This window comes from Cydia strobilella, chromosome 25 (assembly GCF_947568885.1).
Source record: "Cydia strobilella chromosome 25, ilCydStro3.1, whole genome shotgun sequence".
Classification (NCBI taxonomy): Eukaryota; Metazoa; Arthropoda; class Insecta; order Lepidoptera; family Tortricidae; genus Cydia; species Cydia strobilella.
The window spans coordinates 6,499,299-6,521,796 of record NC_086065.1 but is presented as its reverse complement, the minus strand read 5'-3'; the positions used below and the strand labels follow the sequence as shown (position 1 = coordinate 6,521,796).

General features: G+C 42.2%; 3 protein-coding genes across 7 annotated transcripts in view; 2 read left to right on the top strand and 1 right to left on the bottom strand.

Annotated features, from left to right (window-relative positions):
- LOC134752826 (KAT8 regulatory NSL complex subunit 2) overlaps positions 1-8,382 on the top strand; it is a 37,582-nt gene extending 29,200 nt beyond the window's left edge. For all 5 annotated transcript variants that reach the window (XM_063688582.1, XM_063688583.1, XM_063688581.1 and 2 more), the window contains 3 exons: positions 469-603; positions 6,048-6,179; positions 7,353-8,382. In XM_063688582.1, coding sequence (XP_063544652.1) covers positions 469-603; positions 6,048-6,179; positions 7,353-7,397 — 312 coding nt within the window. In that variant the 3' untranslated portion in view covers positions 7,398-8,382. The remainder of the gene's footprint in view (positions 1-468; positions 604-6,047; positions 6,180-7,352) is intronic.
- Positions 8,383-9,631: 1,249 nt separating this feature from the next.
- On the bottom strand, positions 9,632-15,235 carry LOC134752632 (uncharacterized). Its single transcript, XM_063688301.1, has 6 exons — positions 15,181-15,235; positions 14,617-14,673; positions 14,361-14,565; positions 11,126-13,562; positions 10,828-11,059; positions 9,632-9,639 (listed from the first exon to the last, which is right to left on the bottom strand). Exons 1-6 carry the CDS (start codon positions 15,233-15,235, stop codon positions 9,632-9,634), a joined length of 2,994 nt encoding a protein of 997 aa, XP_063544371.1.
- A 507-nt stretch (positions 15,236-15,742) lies between these two features.
- On the top strand, positions 15,743-22,109 carry LOC134752845 (RNA-binding protein 34-like). The gene is made up of 6 exons (XM_063688605.1): positions 15,743-15,958; positions 16,337-16,803; positions 17,555-17,916; positions 18,068-18,187; positions 19,897-19,995; positions 21,873-22,109. Exons 2-6 carry the CDS (start codon positions 16,338-16,340, stop codon positions 22,008-22,010), a joined length of 1,185 nt encoding a protein of 394 aa, XP_063544675.1. The 5' UTR covers positions 15,743-15,958; position 16,337; the 3' UTR covers positions 22,011-22,109.
- The last annotated feature ends 389 nt before the right edge of the window (positions 22,110-22,498 follow it).

Sequence of the window (22,498 nt, the reverse complement as noted above, 5' to 3'; positions counted from 1 at the left end):
GCTCACCGTCCCGTCCCCTCGCATGCGCGCTGCACGTTCGCGGTGTAATAAAGTAACCTGTATTCCAGGTAAACTTGTCAGCTCACCGTCCCGTCCCCTCGCACGCGCGCTGCACGTTCGCGGTGTAATAAAGTAACCTGTATTCCAGGTAAACTTGTCAGCTCACCGTCCCGTCCCCTCGCACGCGCGCTGCACGTTCGCGGTGTAATAAAGTAACCTGTATTCCAGGTAAACTTGTCAGCTCACCGTCCCGTCCCCTCGCACGCGCGCTGCACGTCCGCGGTGTAATAAAGTAACCTGTATTCCAGGTAAACTTGTCAGCTCACCGTCCCGTCCCCTCGCACGCGCGCTGCACGTTCGCGGTGTAATAAAGTAACCTGTATTCCAGGTAAACTTGTCAGCTCACCGTCCCGTCCCCTCGCACGCGCGCTGCACGTTCGCGGTGTAATAAAGTAACCTGTATTCCAGGTAAACTTGTCAGCTCACCGTCCCGTCCCCTCGCACGCGCGCTGCACGTTCGCGGAGGGCAGCGCGCGCTGCGCCAACAACGTCGTGCCCGCCGCCAAGCACTGCCTCAAGCACATCATGAACGATCGACATCAGGTACGGTAAATATATGTGGCTTTCCATCAGAGAAGGGTGTTTATGCTTCATCTGCAATAAGGACCTTTTTCACCAGACTTATATTGACCGGGATATAGACCGTGATTACCTTTTGTATTATTAATGAGCTCCCGACAGGTCAGGACAGGTCTATATATCCCGGTCAATATAAGTCTAGTGAAACTAACCGTGAATCATTCAAAACTCGAGGACCTTTTTATCAGAATTTCTATTGGAATTTGTGATGGAAACGTCCTTATTGCACTTGAAGCATAAGGACCCTTCTGTGTGAAAAGCCACATATGTTAGCACTCAATAAAAAATAGAAATATATAACCAATAAAGCCAATCATAGTCATAACACCAGGGCTCTATCAGCGGGCAAATATGTGTCGTTCTGAAGTAAAAGTCATTGTCGCTTACCGTAAGGGTAAAATTTATTATTATTATTAGTTCTTGATGAACAATTAGGAGAGCAGTACCCAAGATGGAGCTGATGCTAAACCCTGGCTGTACCTAGTGGAACTTAGGTTTCGTGCAACATAGGCACACTCTGTGTTTGGTCTTCCGACTCGTCTTGATGAGCAATTAGGAGAGCAGTACCCAAGATGGAGCTGATGCTGAACCCTGGCTGTACCTAGTGGAACTTAGGTTTCGTGCAACATAGGCACACGCTGTTTTGGGTCTTCCGACACGTCTTGATGAGCAATTAGGAGAGCAGTACCCGAGATGGAGCTGATGCTGAACCCTGGCTGTACCTAGTGGAACTCAGGTTTCGTGCAACATAGGCACACGCTGTTTTGGTCTTCCGACACGTCTTGATGAGCAATTGGAAGAGCTGTACCCAAGATGGAGCTGATGATGAACCCTGGCTGTACCTAGTTGAACTCAGGTTTGGTGCAACATAGGCACACGCTGTTTTGGTCTTCCGACACGTCTTGATGAGCAATTAGGAGAACAGTACCCAAGATGGAGCTGATGATGAACCCTGGCTGTACCTATTGGAACTCAGGTTTCGTGCAACATAGGCACACGCTGTTTTGGTCTTCCGACACGTCTTGATGAGCAATTAGGAGAGCAGTATCCAAGATAGAGCTGATGCTGAACCCTGGCTGTAACTAGTGGAACTTAGGTTTCGTGCAACATTGGCACACGCTGTTTTGGTCCTCCGACACGTCTTGATGAGCAATTAGGAGAGCAGTACCCAAGATGGAGCTGATGCTGAACCCTGGCTGTACCTAGTGGAACTCAGGTTTCATGCAACATAGGCACACGCTGTTTTGGTCTTCCGACACGTCTTGATGAGCAATTGGAAGAGCTGTACCCAAGATGGAGCTGATGATGAACCCTGGCTGTACCTAGTTGAACTCAGGTTTGGTGCAACATAGGCACACTCTGTTTTGGTCTTCCGACACGTCTTGATGAGCAATTAGGAGAACAGTACCCAAGATGGAGCTGATGATGAACCCTGGCTGTACCTATTGGAACTCAGGTTTCGTGCAACATAGGCACACGCTGTTTTGGTCTTCCGACACGTCTTGATGAGCAATTAGGAGAGCAGTACCCAAGATAGAGCTGATGCTGAACCCTGGCTGTACCTAGTGGAACTTAGGTTTCGTGCAACATAGGCACACGCTGTTTTGGTCCTCCGACACGTCTTGATGAGCAATTAGGAGAGCAGTACCCAAGATGGAGCTGATGCTGAACCCTGGCTGTACCTAGTGGAACTCAGGTTTCATGCAACATAGGCACACGCTGTTTTGGTCTTCCGACACGTCCTGATGAGCAATTGGGAGAGTAGTACCCAAGATGGAGCTGATGAAGAACCCTGGCTGTACCTAGTAGAACTCAGGTTTGGTGCAACGGTGCAACTAGAGTTGTGCCGTTCCCGGTAACAGTCCCTTACATTACTACTTACATTTTGTATGGGGAAATTTCTCGTTCGGTAAAATTCCCCATACAAAATGGGCAATGTTACCGGTAACGGCACAACTCTAGGTGAAACATAGGCACACGCTGTTTCGGTCTTCCGACACGTCTTGACGAGCAATTGGGAGAGCAGTACCCAAGATGGAGCTGATGATGAACCCTGGCTGTACCTAGTAGAACTCAGGTTTGGTGCAACATAGGCACACGCTGTTTTGGTCTTCCGACACGTCTTGATGAGCACTTGGGAGAGCAGTATCCAAGATAGAACTGTAGTATTTTGGTAAATGTAGGTAGCTCGTAAAGATATATCAAATGTCAGTTTGCCGTAAAATACATGTCCGTTACATTGCTATCCGAGTGTTTTAATTATAATTAAATCCCAAAAACAATATTTGGCGACGAGAAGTACCTAACGCGTTAAAATAAATGATAAACTAGTGAAATAATTGTTAAAAACGATGGCGGCGAGCGCTAACGTGATTAATGGCGGCAATCTCCGTTCGACCACAACGCGCAAGAATGGAGGATTTTTAAGGAGCGGTTTGAAGCGATGAGTTTTGCAAATGATTTGACGAACACCACCGACAAAGCGGGCACAAAGCGGCGTCCCATACTCTTTACGACGTTGGTGGAAGAAACTTACTGCGTTGCAAAAGATTTGGTGAATCAAAAAACGTTGAACACCATTGAATATTCTACCCTCCTTGGAAAACTAGACGCTCATTTTGAGTCACCGATGACAGTGATGAAATTTTGTGATAAGATGAAATAGTGGTAGTGGGAGTGCGAGTGGGCGTGGGAGTCGGAGTCAGAGTCCTGGAGCCTGGAACTGGGAATAGGAGTGGGATGGGACTGGGACTGGGAGTGGGAGTGTCTAAGTAAACTAAATCTTAGTTACAATAGGACGAAACATAATACCTATACCAAAGTTTCGTCGCGAATAATTATCGAGGTTGGCCATCGCCTACACTAGAGTACCTACTACCCCAAAATTAAATGGGGAACCTAATTGTAAACAAACTAATATTTTAGCCCAAAACCTAAAATAAATCGCTAAAAAGTAAAATAAAATAAATAAATAATAAAAAGATGATAAAAAATTGAAACAGAAAACAAGTATCACTAAAAAGTAAAAAAATAAAATTGAATAAATAAATAAATAAACAGCTAAAAAGGCTAGACCAATGTAACTTTTATAATATCTATGTAAAACCCTTTTTATGTGCAAATAAATGATTATGATTATTATGAAAAATAAAAATAAATAAAAAAAATTAAAGAAAAACAAAATAAAATCCAAAAAATAAGTAAAAACTGTAATAATTTAATTTCAATTCTTTTAAAAAAAAAAGGGAATCGCCTTTAAAAAAATCAACCCACTGAAAAGCACAAAATATTTTTTATATACCCCACCCCCTATCCTTGTCCAGTCCCTATCCCGTCATAAAGCAAATTTCTGCCAAAAAGTAATTAATACCTAATAATAAGCAAATTAATTACCATCCGGGTAATGACTTAGTTTTTGAAGGTGGTGCCAAACCAACAAAAACTTTCTTTGCTGCCAAATAGAAAAAGAAATACGAGTAATTAGTAGTGCAAGAACTAAACATGTCTTTCTGTTGGATTGGCACCGATTGGTTGGATTGGTGACGTGAGGTCCGCCAGTGGCGTGAAGAGGCGCGAGACGCCCTCTACCAGCAGTGGTCAGAGCGTCTGGAAATCCCGGGTGCTAGCCGGGACCTAGTGGCCGCTGTGCGGCCTGTTCTAAGGAATGGGTCGAACGAAAGCACGGCGCACCCTCCTTCCATCTCTCACAGCTCCTAACGGGGCACGGCTGCTTCGGTTGGTACCTATGTGAGAGGTTAGGAAGAGAGCCGACGACGGCGTGCCACCACTGCAACGGAGGAGCCGTAGATACGGCCCAACACACGCGCGAAGAATGCCCTGCGTGGGCGGAGCCTCGCGCTATCCTGTCCGCAGCTGTGGGAGGAGACCTCTCACTGCCGGCGCTAATACGCCGCATGGTCAGCAGTGAGGTGGTATGGGCGGCAGTAGCCACCTTTAGTGTCACCGTCCTGACACAAAAGGAGGCTGCAGAAAGAGTGCGCGAGGACGATGCAAATTCGCTCCCTCAGCGCCGTAGGAGGCCAGGCAGGCGGCGAAGGGCCTACGCAGCCCGAATGATGCCGCCTTAACGGGGACCTGCGGGTGATGGGCCGGGAGTTCCATCACTCGCCTGAAGAGGTTCTGAGCTGGAAGGCCCTCAAGTGTTCCGAGGCGGCTTCAGCGGAGTAGGCTGCTGGAGCAGTCCCAAAAGACGAGCCCGCGAGGGCAACGCCGGCGGGGTATCGGAGGTCTAAAGTCGCGTTCCCGAAACCCCACCCACAAAGCGCGCGGCGGAACACCCCAGGGGGTTTAGTCCGTGGGAGTCGGACATACCCACCTCAGGCTTCTCCCGGGCCGGTGGGATCCATAACGGATTCCCCCTGGGTAAAAAAAAAAAAAAAAAAAAAAAGACGGAGGGGGAGACCAAGGAGAACATACATAGATCAAGTAAAGGAAAAACTCAACGTCGTGTCGTATCAGGCTGTTAAGGAGAAGGCGGAGGACCGACACATATGGAAATCGTTCCACCGACAAGAGTATAACTTTTAAATATATGATGATGAACCTGTCAGAGCGTCCTTGTGGTAAGCGACAATGTGGTACCTTTTACTTGAGAACGACACATGTTGTATATATTACCTAGTGTAAAATTACTACGGTGATAGGACATTTAACAGACGTATACCCTATTTACTAAACACCTTGCCCGGGGATATAGTTTTAGAACCCAAAAAAACATAGTTTTAAAAATCATTTAAAATATATCTCTCGGATGCTCTATTTGTCTTCCCTATAGAGAATTTTCTTGCTCAATAATATATCTAATTGTGGTTTGTTTACATTCTTTTTAGGGTTCCGTACCCAAAGGGTAAAAACGGGACCCTATTACTAAGACTCCGCTGTCCGTCTGTCTGTCTGTCATCAGGCTGTATCTCATGAACCGTGATAGTAGACAGTTGAAATTTTCACAGATGTATTTCTGTTGCCGCTATAACAAATACTAAAAACAGAATAATATAAATATTTAAATGGGGCTCCCATACAACAAAGTGATTTTTTTGCTGTTTTTTTCCGTAATGGTACGGAACTCTTCGTGCGCGAGTCCGACTCGCACTTGGCCGGTTTTTTAAATACCTAAGAATCCTTTAATAACAAAACTTCCGTGAGGCACTGACATATTAAATGTATTAAACCGGGTCACTCACTTTTATAAAGTCGATGATTGCTCGACATGTTTCGCTCCATAACGAGCAGCATTTTCAATAAGCGCTCGCGTTGGTGGTCCGACGCAGACATGAATGCTCCTCGTTGTGGAGCGAAACATGTCGAGTCGAGCAATCATCGACTTCATAAATGTGAGTGACCCGGTCTAATATATTTAATATACCTAAGAATCCATTGCCTTTCAGGTGCTGTTCACGGCGTGCGGCGACGTGCGCGGCCTCAGCCCGTGCGCGGAGGCGGTGGCGCGCCTGCCGCTCCCGTCCGCCGCCTGCCGCCACCACACCATGCCGCCCACATACACTGTGTTCACGCTCAAGGTATGTTCACGGAGGCGGTGGCGCGCCTGCCGCTCCCGTCCGCCGCCTGCCGCCACCACACCATGCCGCCCACATACACTGTGTTCACGCTCAAGGTATGTTCACGGAGGCGGTGGCGCGCCTGCCGCTCCCGTCCGCCGCCTGCCGCCACCACACCATGCCGCCCACATACACTGTGTTCACGCTCAAGGTATGTTCACGGAGGCGGTGGCGCGCCTGCCGCTCCCGTCCGCCGCCTGCCGCCACCACACCATGCCGCCCACATACACTGTGTTCACGCTCAAGGTATACTTAGTTTTCTCTATGCCGCCTACCTACACTGTCTTCACGCTCAAGGTATACTTAGTTTTCTCTATGCCGCCTACCTACACTGTCTTCACGCTCAAGGTATACTAAGTTTTCTCTATGCCGCCTACCTACACTGTCTTCACGCTCAAGGTATACTTAGTTTTCTCTATGCCGCCTACCTACACTGTCTTCACGCTCAAGGTATACTAAGTTTTCTCTATGCCGCCTACCTACACTGTCTTCACGCTCAAGGTATACTTAGTTTTCTCTATGCCGCCTACCTACACTGTCTTCACGCTCAAGGTATACTTAGTTTTCTCTATGCCGCCTACCTACACTGTCTTCACGCTCAAGGTATACTTAGTTTTCTCTATGCCGCCTACCTCCAATGTCTTCACGCTCAAGGTATACTTAGTTTTCTCTATGCCGCCTATTTACACTGTCTTCACGCTCAAGGTATACTTAGTTTTCTCTATGCCGCCTACCTCCAATGTCTTCACGCTCAAGGTATACTTAGTTTTCTCTATGCCGCCTACCTACACTGCTTTCATTGGAATACCACACTAAGCCACAATATATTGTGTGCATACTGCTGCTGTGTTTTTATTAATAATCAAGTGTTGCCGCAACCATCTCATTAAAAACACTAAAATAATGATATATATATAACGGATAAACAAGTCTTGCTGCATCAACGTCGTTTCCGCTATAGTGTGGTCGATCCTGACATCGTTATTTGCTTGTCATTTAGTTGTTCCACCTGTTTCGTCACGTTCGCCATGTAAAGCGGCGATTCGAAATAACAAGTAAATGATTAGTTATGTGTCTAGTCTACATAAAAAAAACGATCTCTCAAATAATATATTATATTATTCGTAATTTCAGAAGGACGAATCAGACAGCGACGATTCCCGCTCGTCGGAAGCGTGACCCTCGGGCTCCGGCCTGGCGCCGCCCGGCGGGCCCCCGGCCTCCGACTCCGACTGAAGCTGCTACTCCAGGCTTTACGCACTGTGACCTAGCCAGGTTGAAAAAAATCCGACAGAGACGGCTACTGTCTTATCGCTTCGCCTATCTTGGGCTGTATGTTACCATCGCCCACACTGTTAACTGACAGTTCATACTCCTTATTACAAGAGGCATAAGGTCCGTAACCGAACCTCGTCTCACAAATCAGAAGTCTACACACCTCGACATTGGCAGAATCCACCTTGCTAAATTTAGCGAGGAGTAAAGCCATAAATAGGAAAAAAAAAAGTCCACCGATGGACAATTAACAGTGTTGCTGTTTGTACATTGGGCAAGGTTAGTACTCCGACACTGGCTGAAACTTTGTAGTCCGGGAGCCCACCAACTCTACATGCAGCGGCGCCAGACTCCATTGCGATGCTTTTGACGGCAGATCTTTGCGAGGCCCTTAGCTTTTGTGCTAAGTAAATAAAAACCGGACAAGTGCGAGTTGGACTCGCCCACAGAGGGTTCCGTACTTTTTAGTATTTGTTGTTATAGCGGTAACATAAATACATCATCTGTGAAAATTTCAGCTGTCTAGCTATCACGGCTCATAAGCTACAGCCTGGTGACAGTCAGACAGCCGGACAGACAGACAGACGGACAATGGAGTCTTAGTAATAGGGTTCTTGCCCTTTGGGTACGGAACCCTAAAAACCAGTTAGATTCTCCGCCAACCTTGAAACGATCACCTTCTCAATGTTGTCGCCGCATAAGATAAACTTTGCTCTTTAAGTATAAAACTGGTAAATAGATGCAGTATTTTAAATACCATAATTTTGTCATGCAGAATGTGATATTTGTACTTATGTAAAATGAATCTAAGATGAGAATGTATGTAATGTAAGACGAGTGTCGATAAATGTGACGAATGTTTGTAAATAATCTGAATAAAGTTTAAGTAATCAAATTATTTGGTTTTATTTATATTAGGCCTCCGTTGTTGATGCCGAATTTACGCTACGTACAGGGAATCATGTCCTACTAATGTGACATAATAAAATATAATTTGGCCCAGGACTATCTAGCACCCAAAAGAAAAGGATGAGTATAATTTTCCTGGTTCTTACTGACTGACAAGTTGTGTTTGCCAGACTATACCTACGCATTTGGTGATTTCTTCTGCTCTGCTGGTTTGTAAACGTGTCGTGCCCAGAAAACATTTCGTGGACATGCTTAAGCTACAAAAAAAAATACGTTGTGGTCTATCTAAGTGCTTGCTCACAGCGCATGAAGCAGTAGCAATAAAAACGTGGGGAGCTTGCATAGACATAGTATGGGAGCTTGAGAAGAACCGAACGCATCACCAAAGCATAATCTAAACGCACAATTCTGATATATTATGGATGGTATAGAAAGGATCGCAATCTCTTATGGCAGAATTGTTGTAAAAGTGACCGCGTTAAGCTTTAAATAATAGTTCCTAATCTCTCCGGTGGCGCTAGTTAGGCTCTGGGACATGAGTATAACATGAACCATATAAGGCAACAAATAACCCGACCAAATTACGTAGGTTGTTTTTGGTAGTATTTCGGTGTATGGTGGCGCCGCCTAATTACTGTTTTTTGATGGACACTTTTCATACATAGAGATTTGGCTCCTTTATACAGTCTCCATGTGATATATGATGGATATATGTCAATAGTTTTTGGTACGTTCTGGTACCAATATGTTTCTGTATCCACCAAAAAGAAAAAAAAAATGTTTCTGTATGCCAGAAATTCACTTTCATAATTTTTAGTTTTGATAAATTCATAATTTCACTGTAGATAATCTGTAAAAAGGGCCCAAAAATGAAGCACTTGTGGTTTTACAATAATGTATTTTATTCCACTGGTTTAAAAGCTTGACAATATTTAGTACCGGCCAGACGTCATGTTTCTCGGAAAAATCTTAACACCGCGAACTAGGATTTTCAACACATGGTACAACGACATCTAGCGGGAAATTTGACAAATAAATTAACTTCTTGCAAATAAAACTAAGAAATACATACAGAGGTTGGACATTCCGCCCACCAAGGACAATAATAACACAAGTGTCCTTATTTCCGCCCACCATAAGACAACTAACTGTGACAAAATACAATTCATATCATGGCACGGTGTAAGGGAAATTGTAACATGTGATATTCAAAACGTGAACAAACAAACTCAGCATACTGCAATAACATTGCATTTAAATTGAACTAATGATACCAAATTAAAAACCTCAACTTATATTTGGTAAGAAACAGAAAACAAAACAAATTTAACGATCTAAGTTTCTATTGGCAGAAAACATAGTTTGCCAACAGGTCGTTTGATAATATTTCCTTTGCAACGTAAACTAACTACTCGAGTGATTCCATCCAGACCTGGGTGTTTATCAGTGACTACACCATATAACCATCTTGCTGGAGGCAAATTATCTTCCTTTACTAACACCACACTACCTACCACTGGCTCGGGTGTTTGATGGGCCCACTTATAACGGTGGTAAAACTGTGTCAGATATTCACGCGACCATCGGCGCCAGAAATCTTGAACCATTTTCTGTGTTAGCTGCCATCTTCTTAAACTACTTACATTGGTACTTTCATAGTTAAAGTCCGGCAAAAGTACTAGGGGCTCTCCAACTAAAAAATGTCCAGGAGTGAGTGGTATAGGATCATCACTGTTGCTACTATTAATTCTTGACATAGGCCTTGAGTTCAGGCAAGCTTCAATTTGAGCTAAAACCGTTGCCATTTCCTCAAATGTCAAGGTGGAATTTCCAATCACTCGTCTAAGGTGATGTTTCGTGGATTTGACTCCCGCCTCCCAGAGGCCTCCAAAGTTTGGAGAATGTGGAGGAATCCAATGCCAATTAGTGGAGTTTGTAGCAAGCTGATCGGCAATTTCCACAGCCACGCTTGATCGTTCTTCGGCGTATAACTGCTTTAGCTCACGAGCAGCTCCTACGAAGTTCGTTCCATTGTCGCTCCACAAATCAGCGCAATGACCACGACGTGCTGTAAAGCGCTTAAAGGCCGCAATAAATTCTTGAGCTGTCAAGTCACTGACTGCTTCAAGATGTATTGCTCGTGTAGCCATACAAATGAAAAGGCAGATGTAGCCTTTGTAAGAGCGGTGACCTCTTCCCTTTGAGGTGCGCATGTTTATTGGACCAGCATAGTCCACACCACTCTGGAAAAAAGGGCGATTGACAGTTCCTCGAACTGACGGCAACTGTCCCATCAGTGGATGTCGTAATGCAGCGGCATAGCGAGCACATGTCACACATTTGCGAACGAACAACTTAACGGAATTGGTTGCTCCGATTACAAAATATTTAGATCTCAAGTAATGGAGCATCAGTTGCGAGTTACCATGCAGAGTCTTTTCGTGTGCATTGTCTAAGATTAAAGTTGTTAAGTGCGACTTATGTGGAAGTATCACTGGATGCTTCATCTGTTCACTAATTCCAGCGTGCTCTAATCTTCCACCAACTTTCAGGATACCATCTCCATCTACAATCGGGTTTAGTGAGGTAAGTTGACTCTTCTTATTAATCGTTTTATTTTCTTTCAGGTTCTTCAACTCCTCTTTGAAATGATTTGCCTGAACAATTTTTATACACATTTTCAAGGTCTCTTGGATTTCGCTGCTAGTTAACCACAAACTCACTTTTTCTTTTCTAGCACATTTCAAAAACCGTTTACAGAAAGCTAGAACGCGTAGCAGTTTCCACAATTTAGAAAACCTTGAAATAAGTGTTTCTTCAGCTTCTGCTGTGACATCATTATCATCGTAAGTATTCACGAAGCATGCTTTAGTGCTTCTTTCTTCTAAGTTAGTATCCTTTATGTTTGGTTTTTTATAGCTGATTTCTTTATTTTTCAGCCATGACGGACCTTCTATCCAGAGCTCTTCTTTATTCAGGTGCTGTGTGCCTCTAGACGCGCAGTCTGCAGGATTATCTTTCGACGAGACATGGGACCATTGGTGTGGCTCTACTGACGTTATTATTTCAGATACACGGTTGGCGACGAAAGTTTTCCATCGATTTGGACGACTATTTAGCCAAGAAATGACCACTGTGGAGTCAGTCCAAGCATGAATGTTCGCTCTGCTGATACTCATAACGTCGGCTACTTCAACCAGCAATTTGGTGAGTAACACAGCCCCACACAATTCCAGGCGTGGAATTGAGATTTGTTTAATTGGTGCCACTTTCGTTTTGGACGTGATCAGTGACACGTGCACATTTTCTTCTTCATCTATAGTCCGTAAGTATACAACAGCAGCAAACGCTTCATTAGAAGCGTCGCAGAATCCGTGAAGTTCAGCAGTCACATTGGAACTTGCGTGGTTCCATCTGGGCAGCTTGAATTCGGTAAGTTGATTTAGACTTTCTCTGTAGTTTAACCAATTCTTCAGTAATTGTGGCGGAACTTCATCATCCCAATCGATTCCGGAAAGCCACAATTTCTGGATGAAAATCTTGGCTACTATGATCACTGGGGCCAACCAACCGAGTGGATCAAACAGCTTTGATATGTCAGATATGACACTTCTCTTTGTTATAGGAACTTTGAGTGGAGGAAGTTGTACCGAATATTCAAATTCGTCATTTCGGCGATTCCAGACGAGTCCTAGAATTTTCATAACAGCGTCTATCTTCAGCTGGAGACTTCCTTCCTCTTTGACATCAGTTTCTTTCATGTAACTTATTAATTCTTCATTGTTACTGCTCCATTTCTGTAATTCGAATCCACCTTTTTTCAAAAGTTCATTCATCTCTTTGTATACTACTTTACCTTCTTCTACAGTTTCACAGCCTGTTAACAAATCATCCACATAAAAATGGTTGAGGACCCTATCAGCAGCGTTTGGATAATTTGCTCCTTCATCGTGGGCTACTTGCTGAAGCGCACGCACTGCAAGATGAGGTGCTGAGGCCGTACCAAAGGTGACTCGGAGCAGTCTCAAGTGCTTTATCTTCTCTCCCGAGTTTTCACGCCATAGAATGCGTTGAAAATCTACATCGTCTTGATGAACTTTCACCTGCCTGTACATTTTTACAATGTCTGCTACCAGGCATATGGGATGGCAACGCCAACGAAGAATAGTATGTCGTAAAACAGGTTGCAGAGTTGGACCTACCAACAGGTCTTGATTTAAGGAAACGCCATTAGAGCCAGGACAAGACGCGTCATACACAACCCGAAGCTTTGACGTGGATCTGTCATCTCGGATGACAGCATGATGTGGCAAGTAAACTGCATCTGGGTTGTTCTCCTGTTCTGGAGGAACTTCTTCCATGTGTTCTAGCTCAAGATATTCATTGATGACATCTGAGTAGCGTTTCTTCATTTCAGCATCTTTTGCGAACCTCTTCTCTAATTGGTTGAGACGCTTAGTCGCAATAGGCACAAAGTTGCCATGTTTGCAAGTGGGATCTTGATCACGAAATGGTAGTTTCACGATGTATCTACCGGTGCTATCACGTTCAGTGGTAGCTGCAAAAAATTCTTCACATTTCTTCTCGTCTTCAGTATAATGTTGCTTGGGATCTGTCGTATTGTGGTCAGCCTCGAGCTCCCAAAATTTCTTGAGCAGCTCATTTTCATCTAAATGAATGTGGTTAACGCTAACACTTTTACGAATTTCCGACTCACCTAAGTGAGTTGGCCCTGAAACGATCCAGCCTAAAGACGTTCGCTGAGCGATGAGTGCTCCCTGTGGAGCTTTGATCATTTCGTTTAAAAGTATTTGACCGTACACCTCTCCCCCTAGGAGCAAGTCGATTTTGCCGGGAATGTTGAATGTGGAATCTGCTAAATCTAATTCAGACAGTTCTGACCACGAATCAATGACAATACGTTTTCTCGGACGATTCGATGTTACCTTGCCCAAAACATGAGCATGCACGTTCACTTCTAAGTCAGGTTCTAGGAGTGATGAAATTGTAACATTTACCACCGACTTAGAGTTCACAGGTGAACTCTCTTCACCGCCTAGTCCCGTGACTGTGCTCTTGTAAGAAACCTTGTTCAGTCCCAGCAGTTGTGCTGCAGACTCCGTAATAAAAGAGGCTTCAGAGCATTGGTCGATTAAACATCTGAGGGTTATACCAGAACCTGTTTTCGACTGAGCTTGAACCAAAGCCGTTGGCAAGAAAACTTGTCCACGACTGGTCGAAAAACACGTTGTTACATTATTGGGCTCATCACACGATAATGATGGAGCTGTTGTTGCATGTGCAACAATATCACCTTCAACCGATTGAGTAGGTTTGACTTGTGAATCGGTTGCTTGAGTGCTAGTTTTTGGGTGTAGTAAAGAATGATGTTTGCGCTTGCAAATTCGGCATCTAGTAGATTGGCGACAGAAATATACGTTGTGACCTGAACCTAAGCAATTGAAGCAATAATTACCGGACTGGATGAAATCACGTCGAGCATCAACATCGATTTTTGCAAAACCTTTACAATTACATAATTTGTGATTTTCTGAACAATAGCCACAAGAAACCTCAGTTACATGATGCACTTTTAAGTTGCTACTACATTGTGCATTGGGTTTCTTAGGAACAAAACTTGTCTTCGATGATTTCCCATCCAAAAATTCTAATGCCCTAAATCGGGTTTCTAAAAATTCTTGAAGTTGGCTTAGTGTGGGCAAATCATCAGAAGACTCGCTAATCTTAAGTTCCCACTGTTTCCTAGACTCGTTGTCTAATTTAAGACAAATGATATGAATCACAATTATATCCCATGTATTTGTGTCGATGCCTAAGTTGTTCAATCCATTTAAACACTCATTCGTAGTGTCCAGCAATTCTTTGAGTGCATTCGCGGACTCGGTCGTAATATTCTTCTGACTCATGAAACGTTTGAGAATGCAGTTGGAAAGATACTTCTTATTATTATAGCGCTTTTCCAATTTCTCCCAACATGCGCTGTAATTATCTTGTGTGATCTGTACGTGACGCAGAAGCTGTTCAGCTTCACCGACTAAATAACCTTTCAGGTAGTGCAATTTTTGGACGTCGTCTAAATCTCTATTCTTGTGGATGAGCGACGTGAATAGATCTCTGAAGCTAGTCCATTCAGAATAATTCCCTGAAAACGTAGGAATCGTAATCTTTGGTAACCTTACCATCACCGACTTGCCTTGACCAACATCTGACCTATTCTCAATAGTGGTAGACTGAGTGCTCTTTCCAGGAACTGAAACGTTAAGTTTGTTTAAGGCAACTTTAAGATCTGACTTGTAATCCATGAATAACTCTTCCGCATTCGAATATATGTCTTCAGTTACATACTCGTTGAACTCATGTGTAGTAGAATCTTGAATGATTTGAGTATGAGTTGTCACAAACTGATTCCACAAAGATTCTAAGGTTTCTAATCTTGTGCTAAGATAATCTGCAGAGTTAAGTCGTTCCTTAGGCGATTTTTTAAAGTTAGTTTGAGCCTTATCAATTCTCAAATACAAGTCCTGTTGCACTTTTATAAGAGCCTCCATGATGAAACTTTCTAAGTGTTTGGAACTTAGCAAAATCTAGGCAAAATTGGGCGTGGATTCCCCGTCGTTCCACTTTCTTCGAAACTATTCTAAGTCCAAACTTGCTACGAATTTTCTAAGTCGAAACTTGATGAAAAGTTCAAATTTGTTGAAATTTCACTAAGTCTTTGACAGTTGCACTACGTAATAATTTTAATGTACTCACTCACCAAATTGCTGGTTGAAGTAGCCGACGTTATGAGTATCAGCAGAGCGAACATTCATGCTTGGACTGACTCCACAGTGGTTATTTTTGGGCCCTTTTTACATGGTCCTTCGAGCCGGATGAGTTCGGCTAGTGGATTCGGTAAACTTCGGGCCAACGGACGCCAGCTACGGTAGTGGATTGCTGCCAGCGGTGTTAAGGCGAGAAGAGCCTATGTTCCGGAGCAACGTGTAACGTAAGCATTGCATCGTGACGTCAGCGGTGAGAAGCAGCAGTATGAAGTAAGCGGATTATATGTGTGACCGTAGTGAAGTGTCAAGACAACCGTGAGTACATTAAAATTATTACGTAGTGCAACTGTCAAAGACTTAGTGAAATTTGACAAATAAATTAACTTCTTGCAAATAAAACTAAGAAATACATACAGAGGTTGGACATAATCAGAGGCAATAAAATAGGTGGATTATTAAATTATTTCAGTAAAACTTAGTTAAAATATGTTGCGAATTCATCACTAGATCAACAAGTGTCACAGATAAACTTAGTATTTGAATGCTTCCTTCAAAAGTGAGAAAGAGAAGAAAGAAAACAGTTTAAAATAATTCTTGTCCCATGCCCATGCTTCTCACATGTTGCAAGCATAATTGAATTAAACTACAAAGTATTTCATCAATTACACGTGAATTTTACTGGTTTTGTTCTTTGAAACAAAGAGATTGAAGCGGACTTTTCAACACAAAAGGTTACTGCCGATTTTGGTTCAGCGACAACACAATCACGAGGTAAGGCCTGTAAAAAATGAATTTAAAACGTAAACGTTTAGAATCAAAGTTAAAAACGCTAATTCATATTATATTAATTTACCCTTGACATTCTTTGTTTTTTTAAGTTATTTTAGTAGTACGCATTGTGTAAAACATAAACTTAACCTATAAAAAAAACCCACTTCATCGTGGTTTCAGGCTTGTCATTAATGGTTTCATTCTTTCCGATTATACTTTGTACAATCCACATTTTTAATACGTTGCTACTAGCATAAAAGGATGTGGAATAACACGTATAGGCTTTCTGTATTTTTAATTTATTACGATAAAAAACTTAAATCGCAATTTCTAACAATTTTTATGATAAGATTTTACTATTATTTATCTGTTAAACAGAATGGGTGAACCACAAAGCCGTAAACGCAAATTCAAAGGAAATACTAAAGCTAATAATAATGAAGTCAGAGATGTAGAAGTGACTGCCGAAGATATAAATGAAAATGAAGTTAGCAAAGTAACTAAGAAAGCTAAGAAAAACAAGCTAGTAGAAAAGCCTGCTGATATAAATGAAAATGATATTAGTGACGCTAAAACTAAGAAAATGAAGTTTGTAACATCAAATAAAGAGGCAGTATGTGAAAGTGACCTGAACAAACCTAAAAAAAAGAGAGCTAAAAAGAATAAAGATAACAAATCTGGTGACAGGTTACTGGTTAAAACAGAGAAGATTAGCGATGTAAGGGAATCTTCAAAAACAGTCAAAGGTGGTTTGACTGAGGAAATGTTATCAAAGTATCCCATCCTTAAAGATAAGGAGTTGGTGGAGAGGTTTATGGCTGTCAGTATGTCAAACAATCAGAAAGGTAAGTAGTGCCTACTTAACATATTTACTGCCAAGAACGTGGTGGATTCGTTTTGTATTGGAAATGGGGCACTTGGCACTGAAAGCCTCCTGAGTTCTAGTAGCATATGTTCAGTTTATGAATTTATGAAAAGAAAGGCGAAGAAACCTATAATGAGATGGGGCGACAACATCATGCAGGTAGCTGGCCGTACCTGGAGCAGAGTGGCAACGGACCGGAATGAGTGGAGTAGGTTGGAGGAGGCCTTTGGCGAAGGGCAAGCAGGCAGGGAATTCAAAAGATGGAAGATAATAGAGAGATAATGTGCAACTATTCCTTGTTCAGCAAATAAAGGCTATTTTTTTTTATTTTATTATGAATTTGGAACCTGCTAATAGGGAATATTAAGCAAAACTGCGTAGAGGGCGTCACTAGCACAATCACAGGGTCTACCCCGAAACACGAAAATCGAGAGTTTGGTTTCTGCCTCTATCACTCTTGCCTATTTGATCGATAGAGAGGCAAATAACGAAATTTCGATTTTCGCGCTTCGCGGTAGGCCATCTGTAAACAAACCGCCTTGATGCATCAATGTCATAGTAAAAACTTGTCAAATAACTGTGTGTGGTCTAGTATGTATAAGTTACTCTATGGTTTACTATGTGCACTAGTGCTGCACTCTGGCTGCAAAACATTGCAGTAATACTCCTTATTGTTCATTAGCCGGGTCCACACAGAGCGAGCAATTTAATTGTCAACAAATTGTTTCCAGGTCGTGTCCGGTCAACCTTTAGAGACCGTCTCAAAGGCACCTCAGATGCCATGCTAGCAGACGTCATCCACACCAAAATGCAAGCCATCCTCAAACTGCCCGAACAAACCGACTCCGCCTTGAGGAAACTTAGAATACTATACAACATGTTGAAGACCGCCGTTAAAGGGAAGAAATTTATTAAAAAAGAGCCGGTAAAGAAGATACAAGAAGTTAAAAAGATAAAAGAAAATAAAGATGAAAAGGAAGATAATGGTGCGGATGAAAGTAAAAAAGATAAGAAACAGGAGCAGAAAGTGAAGGGGCCTAAAAGATATGTCGTCTTTATAGGGAATTTACCTTTGGATATCAGTAAAGATAAGGTAGGTATTACCACTGTATTTTCGGCAGGTTTCAAACTGGCAAGAAAACTTTTTTTTTATACTTATGTGCGCGAGTCCGGCTTGCACTTGGCCGGTTTTTTCCTAGTGCTAACCTGACATTGTTTCACGGTTTTTGTTTAATTTGTTTCAGATATCAGAACACTTTTCCGACCTGAGCAGTCAGATCGTAAGCGTGCGAATACCCAAGCCGTTGGAGAGTAAAAAGAGCGCCATTGCCTACTTAGAACTCAAGGATGAAATTAGCTATGAAGTAAGCATTGAACTATTATTACTCGTGGCGCAGTATTTTGCGCCATGAGTTGCTGTCGTTTTGACAACAAATCATCAAACGCGTAAGCGCCATGAAATTTTTTCGGCGCTTACGACGTTTTGGTCGCGTGGTACAGGTTCCGATTGTGACAATTTGATAGATAGATAGATAGATTAATGCTGTATTCAACCACAACTTACATGTTTTTGTGACACAAACAATAACAAGAGACAAAAAAAAAGGCAACATACAATTAGACACTAATATCAGTAATAACGAATTAACAATGTACGTATTTTATATTAGTAGAGGGTCATGTGTTGTGGTAAAGAATAGGCGCTGACCCAGCATAGAGAGACAGCGGATCAGCGATCAGCTTCCGTCAGAACCTTAAATATTTTAAATTTCAATAATAACTCAATACTCAGTACTTACAATACGTATTAAGAGTCTCCGGCAAGCTCGGCCGAATTGCACCTTCCCATAATAACGTAGTCCCGCTCTCATTTTAAAACTACGTGTTGGATTGTAATGAAACTTTGCACATACAATGACATGAGACATATCTAGGTCTGAAATTAGTTTCTATAGCTCCAGTTTATAAAACAGACGAAATACAGCAAAAACAAGTTTAGTATGAAAAACTTTTTTTTTACTATGGTACTACATATACTAATTACAGACATAGATATACCTTATCCGGTTGGGCTAAAGCAAAGGGGGTGCCGACACTTAGAAATTTTTTCATCGGAGTGATGTTAGTTAGTTAGTTATGCTGGGCATTTTCCGCAAATCGACATCCAATGCGCCTATTTTGCGTGAAACGAGGTAGCGCTACTCTAACCACCCCAGCTCCTCCACGAAGCCTAGCAAAGTCTTCAGGTTGCTAGTTGCCTCTTTTAGTGTGCATGGATCGGAGTGATGTTATTATGACACCTATTTTTTATTGTGTTATCGTAGAGAATACGCTAAATTGAAATTGAAATTGAAAATATTTATTTCAGGCACAGAACAGAACCCATATAGTGTTAGTACAAAAATTATAATATGCTACCTATATCTGTGTTAGTCTGTACACACATGTAGTAAAACAATAAATACCTAAAAAACTAATTATTTCGATGATGCGCTGGGCTCATGTAATTGGTTCCAACGCCTCATCAGTGGGCAGTCCACTCTGACGACAAATGCGTTTAGGAGACCGCTGGTGCTACCCTGCAATCTATGCAATAGGGATGCCGCTAAAATAAGCATGTTTTGTAGGAAAAACTTTTCTCTAAAATCAAAAATGGCCGAGATATTTGACCCGCAAGTTGAAATCACTACTTGACAAATTAAAATCAATCCTTTGGAACAGTAAATTTAAGTAACAGAGACAAGATAGGCGCGACGACGAGCGAAGCGAGGAGGAGTGTGTTAGGTTGACCGCGATGATCGGTATCAAACAGAGCCGAGCGAGCGAAGCGAGCGTGCCGCGGCAGCGGCCGGCGAGCGCCAGAACAGACATGTTATTGTACCTACTAAAAAAAATCAGTCTTTTTTTGCACCTCCTTTGCTTTAGGCCAACCCCTTATCCTATTGTAAGTACAAAGTTTCAGAGCAATGTGGCTAGTCGTTTTAAAATGAGAGTGGAACTACGTCTGTATGGAGAACCGAGCTTTAACTGTGGTCGGCGACCCTTAACTGTAACATTTTTTTTTATTTTTCAGTTATCACTGTCAAAACACCACTCCATGCTAGACAACAAGAGGATCAACGTGTTGTACTCCACACAGAAAAACTCCAAGATCAGCAAAACTGAAGCCAAGGTAATAAGATAACGCAGCGTCTTACGTAAGCGAACGACACGCGAACGCGAAGCGAAGCGGCGCGGCGGGCCCACGGTGTTCGCGTTCGCAACGAGATCGCCCACGTAGGACACTTCTATAGGTATCAAAGGATTGATTCACCGCGCGCCGCGCCGCGCCGCTTCGCGTTCGCGTGTTCTTCTTTTTCTTGATGGACTTGAGGGCGGTGTTGCCCGTAGCCAATGTCACGTAAAAGGGTAGGAACAAAATAAATACTCTTAGAGCACGACGCTGTTCGGTGGTTGTTGTAGTTGTCTCGTAAAACCGATAGCTGGATTTTACGAGAAGCACGTGGACTACCGGCCGTTGACTCCAAAATGGTGGTTAAACACGCTTTGAGATTAATTCTCCATTCACTGCACACTACCACATTATATTATTGTATAATAAAGCTATCGATATTACACTTTAAACAATATTAATGAGCAAAAAACAAAGGAATTAATCACGAGGCTACTATCAAGATGGCGTTCGAACCGGAAGTCTCCGTTCGCGTGTTGTTCGCCTACGTAGTACGCTGCGCAAGGCAGGGGTCGACAAACCCCGGCTCGCGAGCCGCATGCTCTTTGGAGGTACAATTGCGGCTCTTTAAGACACCTTTAAAAAAAAACGTTTATCCAAAAAAATCTCACGTACAACTACATATACATATTTTCTTCTGCCAAACCACACAGTGGTTTGTTGGCAGACGAGGCTCCTTTGTGTTTGTGTTAGCGGTTGATATGTAACTTAACTTTATCTTAAACCTAAACTTACCTACTTTACTGCATACGCAGCCTTATATGGCTACTATGTTTATGGCTATTATGTTGTTTTTAAAATTAACCTTTGAGATTTCTCACATCACTGAAGACAACATTTGCGGCTCTTTGACCTTCCTAAAACCGGTGATTTCTACTGCAGTTGGCTCTTTTTCACAAAACTTTGCTCACCTCTGAGCTAAGGGTATGATGGTAGTAACAAAAGATGTTAATTTTTTTTATTGACAGGCAAAAAAAAACATCATTTAATTGATGATTCAATATCCCAACCATAAATTAAATTGTATATGGGTCAAAATTCTTTTAGTTGTCTTGTTTTTGAAATTGAAATTTAACATGAAAATATTTATTTCACGCACAGAACAGAACCTTTTTGACCAAGCTTGTATTTTTGTCTATTATCAAAAAAAAAAACTAGTGCTATCGCATGTTTTTCCAGCTGTATAATTTACACGAGAAAAAATAAAAAATAAATTTCATCCCATACAAAAAGCTTCACTTCGTCACATTTTTTGGGGACAAAAAACAAGAGAACGATAACAATTTTGACCCGTGCCGTCTTCTCCAAATACTTCCCCATATTGACTACTAGCGACCCGCCCCGGCTTCGCACGGGTAGTTCAACTCATTAACACAAAACCTTTACAAATAATACATATAAACCTTCCTCTTGAATCACTCTATCTATTGAAAAAAACGCATCAAAATCCATTGCCAAGTTTTAAAGATCTAAGCATACATCAGACGGACAGACAGCAGAAAGCGACTTTGTTTTATACTATGTAGTGATTATTGACCTTAATCGGGTTCGAGTTTTTCCTGAACATATATAAATACAAAACTCTTTATTATATTATACGAATGCACAGGCAGCTTAAAATAGCTGATACGTGCATATCAATGTCCTATACACTTGTGTTTTGTCCATTCGTAAAATGTTTGTCGTCTGTTTTTAAAGGAGTTCACTGAAGGCGCACTGATTACGGATTCGGGCAAACTACACGATTAGACAGGAAGTGTCGTCTTGGGTTGTTACTACTCTGCCATCTCTTTGATGTCTGTATGCCATCTTTTCAGGGTAAGGCAGCAAAACTAGTGGCTATGCAGAAATCCGGCCAACTGGCCGGCAGCATATCTCAAAATAAGAAGAGGAGTGCGCGACGCAAGAAGATGAAACTGGCCCAGAAAGCCCAGGAGGCTGAGAGGGGAGTCTGAGCGTAGTGTGCGTTTCTAACAAGTTTATTTTTAAGGTGTCTACATATGAATGTTTTATTTAGTAGTTGACTATATTATATTGTATTTATTAAGTTTTAATTTTGTTTTATTGTAAACATGGACTTTATCAGTGTTTACCACTTTATTGACCTCTCCCTTGAGTAGGGAACTATGAAAGCACCCATGAGGCTGACATGTTCACCTAGTGTCCAAAATTACTGCCTTGGGTAAGACTCGAACTCACGGCCTCTGGAGTGAGTTCGAGTCTCACCCAAGGCAGTAATTTTTCCACTTTTAAATTTATTCTAAGCTTAATAGCATCGATCGCAGACGTTTCTGCTTGTTAAAAATTAATTCAGTTGTACTATAGTTGGTCAAACCAAATTGTCAGTGAAAAAGAACAAAAAAAACTCCTTTTCTTTTGGGTGCTAGTACTACTGTAAGACAAAGTATGATTCTCTCTGTCTATGTTAGAAATGAGACAGTCC

Bases quoted from the DNA above. Each gene is read 5' to 3' on its own strand.
- LOC134752632 (XM_063688301.1), bottom strand. From the start codon at position 15,235: ATGAATGTTCGCTCTGCTGATACTCATAACGTCGGCTACTTCAACCAG. The intron at 14,674-15,180 runs GTGAGTGAGTAC...TTAACGTTTCAG, and splicing joins CTACTTCAACCAGCAATTTG to TTCCTGGAAAGAGCACTCAG. The intron at 14,566-14,616 runs GCAAGTCGGTGA...CTACGTTTTCAG, and splicing joins TAGGTCAGATGTTGGTCAAG to GGAATTATTCTGAATGGACT.
- LOC134752845 (XM_063688605.1), top strand. From the start codon at position 16,338: ATGGGTGAACCACAAAGCCGTAAACGCAAATTCAAAGGAAATACTAAA. The intron at 17,917-18,067 runs GTAGGTATTACC...AATTTGTTTCAG, and splicing joins TGGATATCAGTAAAGATAAG to ATATCAGAACACTTTTCCGA. The intron at 19,996-21,872 runs GTAATAAGATAA...CCATCTTTTCAG, and splicing joins TCAGCAAAACTGAAGCCAAG to GGTAAGGCAGCAAAACTAGT.